This window comes from Trichechus manatus, unplaced genomic scaffold (assembly GCF_000243295.1).
Source record: "Trichechus manatus latirostris isolate Lorelei unplaced genomic scaffold, TriManLat1.0 scaffold00097, whole genome shotgun sequence".
NCBI classification, from domain to species: Eukaryota; Metazoa; Chordata; class Mammalia; order Sirenia; family Trichechidae; genus Trichechus; species Trichechus manatus.
Genome location: NW_004444033.1, coordinates 1,406,170 through 1,417,226, shown reverse-complemented (window position 1 = coordinate 1,417,226; position 11,057 = coordinate 1,406,170). Strand labels below are relative to the sequence as shown.

The 11,057-nt window shown below is 38.7% G+C and overlaps 1 protein-coding gene across 1 annotated transcript in view; it reads left to right on the top strand.

The window, feature by feature from the left end:
• The window catches only part of GRM8 (glutamate metabotropic receptor 8), an 813,379-nt gene that overhangs the window by 729,745 nt on the left and 72,577 nt on the right, over positions 1 to 11,057 (top strand). The window contains exon 8 of the mRNA XM_023737146.1: positions 7,126 to 7,262. Coding sequence (XP_023592914.1) covers positions 7,126 to 7,262 — 137 coding nt within the window. The remainder of the gene's footprint in view (positions 1 to 7,125; positions 7,263 to 11,057) is intronic.

Sequence of the window (11,057 nt, the reverse complement as noted above, 5' to 3'; positions counted from 1 at the left end):
GTGCTGTCACAGTATAGGGAGAGCAATTAGGGTCACATAACAATGTAAGTATAAATTTTTGTATGAGAGACTAACTTGAATTGTAAACTTTCACTTAAAGTACAACAATAAAGTCTAAACAAAAAAGAGTGATCATGTTGAAAATCAGTTTAGCTACCAATACTTAACTCGGAGACATTTAAAGATGTATCTGTGAATTATATATTGTTGTTGCTGTTATTAGGTGCCCTCTAGTCCATTCCAACTCATAGAGTCCCTGTGCACATTAGAGCAAAACACTGCCTGGTCCTGCACCATCCTCACAATTATTTCTATATTTGAGCCCTTTGTTACAGCCACTGTGTCAATCCATCTTGTTGAGGGTCTTTTTCTTTTTTTGCTGACCCTCTACTTTACCAGGCATGATGTCCTTCTCCAGGGACTAGTCCCTCCTGATAAGATATACAAAGTACATGAAAGGAAGTCTCACTATCCTTGCTTCTAAGGAGCATTCTGGCTGTACTTTTTCTAAGACAGATCTGTTCGTTCATCTGGCAGTCCATGGTATATTCAGTATTCTTCACCAACACCATAATTCAAAGGCATCAATTCTTCTGTCTTCCTTATTCATTGTCCAGCTTTCGAATGCTTGTGAGGCAATTGAAAACACCATGACTTGGGTCAGGCATACCTCAGTCCTCAAGGTGACATCTTTGTTTTTTAACACTTTAAAGAAGTCTTTTGCAACAGATTTGCCCAGTGCAATATATCTTTTGAATTTTTGACTACTGTTTCAATGGGCGTTTATTGTGGATCCAAGTACAATGGAATGTTTCACAACTTCAGTATTTTCTCAATTTATCATGATGTTGCTTATTGGTCCAGTTGTCAGGATTTTTGTTTTCCCTTTATGTTGAGGTGTAATCCATACTGAAGGCTGTAGTTTTTAATCTTCATCAGTAAGTGCTTCAAGTCCTCTTCACTTTCAGCAAGCAAGCTTGTGTCATCTGCATATCGCAGATTGTTAATGAGTCTTCCTCCAACCTTGATGCCATGTTCTTCTTCATATAGTCCAGCTTCTTCAATTATTTCCTCGGTATGCAGATTGAATGAGAATAGTGAAAGGATACAACCCTGACATACACCCTTCTGAATTTTAAACGACACAGTATCCTCTTGTTCTGTTGCAATGACTGTCTCCTGGTCTATGTATAGGTTCCTCATGAGCACAATTAAGTGTTCTGGAATTCCCATTCTCTGCAATGTTATCCATAATTTGTTTTGATCCACACAGCCCAATGCCCTGGCATAGTCAATAAAATAAAGGTAAACATCTTTCTGGTATTCTGTACTTTCAGCCAGGATCCATCTGACATCAGCAGTAATATTCTTTGATCCACATCCTCTTCTGTGTCCAGCTTGAATTTCTGGCAGTCCTTCATGTACTGCTGCAACTGTATTTGAATTATATTCAGCATCATTTTACTTGAATATGATATTAATGATATTGTTTTATAATCTCTGCATTCCATTGGATCACCTTTCTTTGGACAGGTATATGGATCTCTTCCAGTCAGTTGACAAGGTAGCTGTCTTCCAAATTTCTTGGCATAGATGAGTGAATGCTAGTAAGCCCCAAAGAAACCAAACCCACTGCAATCAAGTCAATTCCAATTCATGGTGACGCCATGTATTACACAATAGAACTACTCCATAGGGTTTTCTTGGCTGTAATCTTTAAGGAAGCAAAGACCTGTCTTCTGTGGTGCCATTGGGTCAGTTCAAACTGCCAACCTTTATTAATAGTCAAACACAAACCATTTACACTACCCAGGGACCTTGAACACTAGTAAATTAAACTAGTAAACTGCAGTCGAGTCGATTCTGACTCATGACAACCCTATAGGACAAAGTAGAACCTGCCCACAGCGTTTCCAAGATTGTAAATCTTTATGGAAGCAGACTGCCACATCTTTCTCCCATGAGCACTAGTATGCTCTCAATAAATATCTGTTGAACAAGTGTTTTTGATCAGGTTTGGCGATGAATAATTAAGGTGCAGGGAGTGTTCTATATTAGAGCATCTAGGACATAAAGACATACTTGGGTCCCTGCTATAGCTTTGGAGAATCACGTTTCTAGAAGTGAGTGGCCCTTGAGCCACATCTTGAAGGAATTATAAAGAAAAGAAGGAATTAGAGGAAAGGAATCGACAGAAAATAACTTGTACAAAGAAAGGATGGTGAGAAAGAATGTGGTTAATTTAGAGAACTGGAGTTTAGGTGTATGTGACATTGTTTTGGAGGAGAGCAGAGAGTAGGAAGGATGAGATCTGAGATCATGAAAGCTGAATATGCTTACTGAGAAGTGTATATCTTCTCATGTAGACAGTGGGTATCGATAGCAGCATTGCCACGAAACAATAAAGGAAATGACAGCTAATACTTATATAATGCTTACTATATACCATAAATCAGCCTAAATATTTTGCATATGTTGATTCATTTAACACTCACATATCCCTCTGAGGTAGTAAATACTACTAGCCCCATTTTTAAAACAAAGTGAGGTACAGAGAAACTAAGGACTTACCCAAAGTCATACATAAATGACAGAAAAGGGATTTGAACCTAATGGTCTGCTTCCAGAACTCACACTTGAGTACATTGCTTCTTTTTTTTTTTAAATTTATTTTATTTTTGTTGTTGTTGAGAATATACACTGCAGAACATACACCATTCAACAATTCCTAGGTGTACAATTCAGTGACGTTGATTACATTCTTCAAGTGGTGCAGATATTGTCACCCTCCTTTTCCCTATTGTTCCTCCCCCTATTAACAAAAACTCACTGCCCCCTAAGTTTCCTGTCTAATCTTTCCAGTTGCTATTGTCAATTTGATCTCATATAGTTCTTAAAAGAGCATAGTGCTCAAGGCAGCATTCTTTACTAGTTAACCTAAACTATTGTTTGGTTTTGAGATTTCAGGGGAAATTTTTGGTCCGAGGTTTAAGGTTTAAAGATTATCTTAGAGTAATAGTTCTGGGGGTTCGTCTAACCTCCAAGGCTCCAGTAAGTCTAGATTCCATGAGAATTCTGCATATCCCCCCTTTCGATCGGGATTCTTCTATAGAATCATTGATCAAATTGTTCAGTAGCTGAGCACCATCCAGTTCTTCTGGTCTCATGGCAAAGGAGGCAGTTGTTCCTGGAGGCAATTAGCCACACATTCCATTTCCTCCTCCTGTTCTTCACTCCCCTTCTTCCTCTGTTGCTCTAGGCAAATAGAGACCAGTTGTTGTAAGTTGGATGGCCACTTGCAAGCTTTTAAGACCTCAGGCACTATGCAACGAACTAGGAGATAAAACAGAAGCACTAAACACTTTATTAGGCCAATTAACTGGGACCATGAAGCCATGACCCTAAACCTCCAAACCAAGGAATTAAATCCCTTGAGGTATTGGGTTGTACATAAGCAGCCTCGGCAACTACTCTTTTTGTTGTAAATATATCTACCACACAACTATTGCCAATTCAACTTTTTACAGCTGTAGAACGTATTGACAGCAATTACGTTAATCAGCTGTGCAACCCTACACTTAATCAATGAGATTTTTCCATCACCATAAACTGATACTCAGTTCTCTATAAGCAATAAGCCCCATCTCCTCCTCCTTCTCGCCCCTGGTAAACACTAATAGACTTTGGTTTATAGATATGCCTGCTCTTGTCTTTTTATATAAGTGAGGTTAAGCAGTATTTGTCTTTTTGTGATTGACTTACTACACTCAGAATAATGTCTTCAAGCTCCTTCTATGTTGTAGCACGTATCAAGACTCCATTTGTCTTTCTGGCTGAGTAGTATGTTGCTTTTAATGCAATGTCAAATTTATTACAAGGCTCGTGGTAAATAGCATGCTGTCTGTAATGAAGTTTGAGGTAGCTAAGTCGGGGCATGTTTATTTCTGTGATAATGTGACTCTCACTCACTTGCATTCCTTTCAGTGTACTTTCTTGAGTTGTATAAAAAGAGATGGAGAAACATCTAGCATGTTGAGAAGTATCCGTAACCCAGGGTACGTTCATAAGAGTGTGTTACACAAATGACATTCTTTTATCTTGAGTGTCATTAATGCAAAAAGATTGGTAACTGCTGTTGTAGGAGACGAGGAATAATTCAGTGAAGGAGGTGACAGCATTGGGGATTATTTTAGTTAGAGGAAATTAAATATTCCTTTATTCATGACTCATAGTAACCCTATAGGACAGAGTAGAACTGCCCTGTAGGGTTCCCAAGGGGGATTCAAACTGCAGACCTTTTGGTTAGCAGCTGTAGCTCACTGAGGCTCTTAACCACTGCACCACCAGGGCTCCTATGAGTTGGAATAGACTCCACGGCAATGGGTTTGGAGCCCTAGTGGCTCCGTGGTTAAGTGCTCTGCTGCTAACCAAAAGATCAGTAGTTCAAATCCGCCAGCTGCTCCTTGGAAGCCCTATGGGGCCATTCTCTATCCTGTAGGGTCATTATGAGTCAGAATCGACTCAATGGCAACAGGTTTGGTTTTTTATTCGTGAAGGACCTGACATTAAAATTTTTAAAGTGGTTTATAAATGTTAAAAATTGTTGATAGTGTTAATGTGAAATTTATAACTAATATCTACTTTTCCAGCCAGAAATAATCTCTTTCTCATTAGAACTCCTATAATCCTTTACCTAGACCTTGGGTGGTGCAAACAGTAAGGGCTTGATTACTAGCTGAGAGGTTGGTGGTTCAAACCCACCCAGAGGAGCCTCAGAAGACAGGCCTGGTGATCCGCTTCTGAAAGGTCGCAGCCTTGAAAACCCTATGGAGCAGTTCTACTCTGCACGCATGGGGTTGTCATGAGTTAGAATTGACTCGCAACTAACGAAGGCATCACTTCAAGACCTTTTAACATCGTTTCTATTACTGTGACCTGGTGTGTGTTGAAAACACATATGGGGTGAATAATAATAAAAATTATAATTATAAGAATGATAATAATAAATATCTAATTACCCCATTTAAGTTTTAAACACTTTATACATATTGATTAATTTAATTCTCATAATAATGCTATCAGAAAAATGTCATTATTATCCTCATTTTACAGATGAAGAAACTGAAGCTTTAAGAGATCAACCTGCCCAAAGTCACCAGGAGTTAGGAAAGGTTTTGGTCAAGAGTGGCAAATGAATTTCCACTGGAGTATCTAAGGAATAGCCAAGACAGTGCTGGTTGATTGGAGAGCTTCTACTTTATTCCCCAATTTCCCATCTCTCTCGTTTTATAAAGTCTTTTCCTGCATAAACTACTCCAACTCCTACTAATACTTTATAGATATGTACATCTTTTAAGACTTCAAAACATGTTCATCTTCATCGTTAAGTCCCTCTGGTACAAGTGAAGAAAATGAGACAGACACAAGCTGTGAAAATAAATGCAGGAATTTGGGGTGGGGTATGTGGAGTTAGCACGGACCTGCAGCTGACTCTCAAACCAGTGTTCTTTCTTCCACTCTGTGCCATCTCTTGTGGCCTCAACAGTTTTGTTTTTTAGCAGATATCTGTGGTCTCATCAGAGACTTCACATTGTGTTCAGATTTTAGGAAGATTCTGGAGAACAGAGAATATTAGACATCTATTTCATACTAGAAAAATAGCCTAATTGCTTCTGTGTAACTTTGGTTGTATTCATTTGCAAATTATTATTTTTTTTTTATGAACTCACCCATTTTGTTTGGTAAATATTTTACAATGTTATGATTGTTGTCATTTAGTTAAACAACTGACATAGAACAAGAAACTCATTATAAGATGAGAATGTATACAGTTGACATATATAACCACTGGTAGTATATATTTTTAGAAAGTATAGTATAGAGAAGTGATAGCAAGAAGGGGGAACTTCCTAATACCTTATAGAGATTAAATCTGATATGCTGGGAGAAGAAATTCAGAGATGGGGACCTGCAGAAAGAAGATAGGCACAAAGCAAAGGGATTGGTGTCAGGTGAATTTGTAAGATAGGGAAGAGTAAGCCAAGAAAATCAAGGGGTATCTAAAGTCTGTTTAGAAATGGAAAGTCTGTGTAGATAATGGAACTAGCTCGAGCAAGGAAACATTGGGGTGGTGATCCCTGTCTACTCTTAAAACCTGTGATTATATAAAAGTTAATAAGAGGGAAAGTAAAAGTGAGCAGAAGCTATTAAGAGAAAAGATGAAAGCCTCAGAGAGGAATGGGAGTTAGAAAAGACCACATTTCTTGCATCCTGCTGCTCTGCCACTGTTCCTATCATCAGAGTGAATTAGGAGAACTTTTATAATCTGAGCAGAGTTTGGGGCTTCCCAGTGATCACTGCCTTGCCCATTGAGAGATTCCCAATGGCAGCCCACATTGATATACTCTCCGGCAGAGGTAGCAGAAGCAGAGCCTTAGAAGAGAAATTGAATAGGGCAACTGCTTCAGAGTGGAATTGAAATTGAGATCAAGTAAAATCCTGGGGAATCTGGCTGGGACATTCACCTACTGTATTTGAGTTGCTATTTGTAGCTCATATTGTACCTGGGTCATACAAATGGTTAAGGTGTTCTGCTGCTAACTCAAAGGACGAAGGTTTAAGTCCACCCAGAGGTGCCTCAGAAGAAAGGCTTGCCTATCTACTTCTAAAAAATCACCATTGAAAACCCCGTGAAGCACATTTCTACTCTGACGCACATGGGGTCACCATGCGTCAACTCAGCAAAACTGGTTATTGTACAATAGCTGTTATGCTTCAGTACATTTACACTTTTCTCTATTAACTGCCATTCTCTGTATCCGGTCTTGAATATTTAGCCTATCAATTTTTATTTATTTAGCTGTTAAGTACATCGCCAACTTGGATGCTCATCATTTACTTTCTAATGTCCACAATAAAGCACATCTTCCTCCTGTGGGTAGATCTGGATTTCTGTTCATGTAAATGACATTATGCTATCAAAAATGACCTTGTATGTATTACAATCTTCTTATCTCTGACTACACACAATATATTTTTATCTACCATTCTTTCCTAGAGAATAATAAGCCCAGTGGGCTATCTTTCTAAAACCATTTATTAATATTCTTTTCTAAACGTTTATAGGTAGTGCTGGAACACCCGTTACTTTTAACGAGAACGGAGATGCTCCTGGACGTTATGACATCTTCCAGTATCAGATAACCAACAAAAGTACAGAGTACAAAATCATCGGGCACTGGACCAATCAACTTCACCTAAAAGCAAGTATCAGTATAAATACGCATTTATGTATATAGCTCTAGAGGAGGGATGCTTTATTTTCAAAGATACAATTTTTGTTAGAATAAATTTTCCCGTAAATATATGTTTAGAAAATGTATTTGGTCTTTCCTTCACTTTGAAGTGTTACGGAATATCTTAAAACTCTGCAGAGAAATCTTCTGGTCTCTATAGGGATTTAAGGAAGGATCTCAATTTCTTTTACTTGGCTATACACCAAGTCTGTGTATACTTCGTGTGTGCGTATGTGTATGTGAGTCAGGGGAAGGATGACAGAGTATGTCGTAAATTAAAAAGTTTGAGCTTAAAAGTAATTGTACATCATCTTTGCCACATCAGAGATGTAGACCTTATGGCTCCATAGGATTGATGGTAATGAACTATGATCTGTATTTGTATTACCTGTTTCAGTTGCACAACAGAGAAAGTCAATGTATACAGGGGTGATGTTCAGATTATTTAACAGCTCTTGGGGCTACCTGCTACCCCTGTCTAGCTCCACAGCCCTCAAAGCCCAAGACCTATGGATTTTGCAGTTCCTTCAAGTGGCCATGTGAGGGCGACTTGGAGGTCCTGGCCCAAAGCGAGCTCCCAGGGCCTGGGGTGGTACCTGCTGAGCATTTGCCTGCCAGGGTGCCATGCTTCCACCTGAGGCTCTGTCTCTTACTGCTGGGGTCTGATAAGGACCGGGTGGAGGTGGCACTCAGGGATGGCGGTAGGGCAGAGGAGCTTCATCAGGTGTGTCTGGATGGTGAGAATCCCCAGAGGGCTTCTCCTGAGGCCAGGTGGTAACTCGGGGCAGGGGTCTCCAGGGACTTTGGAGAGAGCTTCCGGGCACTGGCACCCACCAATCATAAGGGACATGGGAGCAGGAAGCCAATTCTGTATTTGATGGATGGGAGGTCCAGAGGGTCACAGGGCTCAGGGCTGACAATGGTGGAGGAGACAGGAGGGGTTAAGAGCAGCAACTGTTTACCACCAGGTAATTGTTTCACATTTTAACAGCCCATACTGCTATATCAGTGCACACCTGCTTCTTCAGGTATGAAGAAGTAGGGAGACTACCCTGTAGTCTGAGCCAAGGATTGGAGTTCATTCATGCAGCACCTTTTGTACAGATATGTAGGGCTTTTTTTTACAATAACTTAGTGGCCAAAGAATCACTATAACAACAGCAACGGTTTCTCTGTAGGCAGATGTTTCTAAATGACTTCAAATAAACTAAGAACAACTAATGTGTATTTCACTATTTCCTCCAGTGAAAGTATCTCCTTGCATCTTGATTCTCAAAGCCCCCATAACACTGTGAGAGTTGAGTCCACTTCCTAAATGAATAACTGAATTCATTTTCTACGTGGAGCTTATCCTAGCTAGTATGTACAAGCTTCTAACATAGATGAGGGTGTGGACAGATTTCACTCTTGTACATGTGAGTTTAATACCTGTGCACATACTTTCTTGTGTTTGAGCCCATTCAAAAGACATCGCTTTTCACTTCTGTGAATACATCTTCACTTTCGTGGGTCCAAATACGGCCCTTGAAGTGCTATGTTTATGCAGCATCAGTCACCCAAGTTCTCAGCAAAGAAGCAGATGATGAAAAATGACAACTAGAGAATTTATGATTACTTGCCCCTTTGAAATAACTTCATGATAATTATCCAGCTCTGCATTCAGTAATGCACAAGAAGAAGCTTATGTTTCTTACTATTCTTGTGCTATGTAAGAGCAAGTAATTTACACTTTACCACACGTTGTAGCCTGATGAAATCTTATTCATTGCCTGGAACCCAAATTGACATTTATTGAAATACCATTTGGGTAACTCCGTAGGCTATTACCTATCTGAAAATCAGTAGACTTTTAGCAAAAGTCTTTTTGAAAGTGGGCCTGTGTGATAAAAAATAAATAAATAAATAAACATGACAAAAGTTAACAAGAGTTAAAATAGGGAAGCTGCTTTAAATCTGACTTTTCCTTATGCCAAATTACATATTATATTCCTATGATTGAAGATTTACATAATAAAATTCAGTAGTGGAGAAATATGTTCAGTAATATATAATATAAAGAAATCTAAAATAATTATACACACCACTGCGCTGCACATGTGCATACACACATCTCTATATATATGTGTGTAATGTATTTATTTTAAAACTTAGTATTGAATCTCAAGCTCTTCTTTTAATGTACATTTAACAGTGCATGAATGTTTTATATTTATTATTATGCTATCATTCATAAAACATATCAAAACAATTTGTAAAAATTATTTCTCATGGGTGATTATGATCATTTATAACTAGATATCAGTACTAGTTTTACCGAAATACCGAAAATGCAACTCACAAGAGAGAGCAGAATGCAGTAGCCTATGGGGAGAAATTAGGTTAAGGATTGAGTTCTGAGGATTATCAGGATGAAACAAAAGGACTGTTTATTCTTGAGGGACAAATCATTCACCTGCTTGAAAGTGGAGTAAGTGCTTGAGAAACTGCTGATTTGTTAAAGCTCTGCTTAATTTTATTAATTCTTAGGTAAGCCACCAAAGCATTCTGCGCCTCAGTTTGATCGTATGTAAAACGGAAGTGTTAGTAATGCCTACCTCATAGGGTTGTAAGAAGAACTAAATGAAATAATACAGTAAAATACTTAGACTAGTGCCTGGTACCTATGAAATCAATAAACGTTCCTGTTGTTAATTGCCACCTAGTTGACTCTAACTCATGGCAACCCCATCCGTAGACAACAGAACAAAATGCTGCTCAGTCCTGCGCCATCTTCACGTTTGTTTTGTTGCTATGCTCCAGTGCATTGTTTCAGCCACTGTGTATCTTTAGTACCTTCCAACCTGGGGGTGGTGGGGGGAGCTTATCTTCAGCACTACATCAGACAATATTCTATTATGATCCACAGGATTGTCACTGGCTAATTTTTAGAAGTAGATTTCCAGGCCTTTCTTTCTGGTCTGTTTTAGTCTGGAAGCTCAGCTGAAACCTGTCCACCATGGGTGACCCTCCTGGTATTCCAAATACCAGTGGCATGGCTTCCAGCATCACAGCAACATGCAAGTCACCACAGTATGACAAACTGACAGATGGGTGGTGATCAGTAAACATTAGCTATTATTAATGCAGTATCTCATGATTCTATATGGTCAGTGGGAGATCTGGTATTGAGTATGCTGAGCAGAGAAGTGAAGACTCTACTTGAAGAGGTACTTGCATTGCTTTACAAAGTGCATAGGTAATCTCCACATTTAAAATGCTTACCGTTTATCCCCAAACTCAATTTCTTCCGCCTGTCTTTAAGATATTGGCTTTAATACTTTAACACACTGACTGCGCTTAAAAAATAAACTTCATGTAAGATAAACGCACATCGTTTCTTTCCTGTGATATAGCATGTGGCAAGGTATGGTCACCTAGATAATTAGTTTTTTTTTTTTTGTTTGTTTGTTTTTATTATACTTCAGGTGAAGGCTTACTGAACAAATAGTTTCTCATGAAACCGTAGTACACATATTGTTTTATGACATTGGTTAACAACCCCACAACATGTCAACCCTCTAACTTCTCCACGTTTTTTTTTTTTTGGTGAAAATACACATAGCCAAAGAGACACCATTTCAAAAATTTCTACATACACAGTTCAGTGACATTGACTACGCTTTTCCACTTGTGCTGTTATTCTCACTTAAGATGAAGGCTTACAGAACAAAATACTTTCTCATTTAACACTTACTACAAATGTTGCCCTATGACAATGGTTAA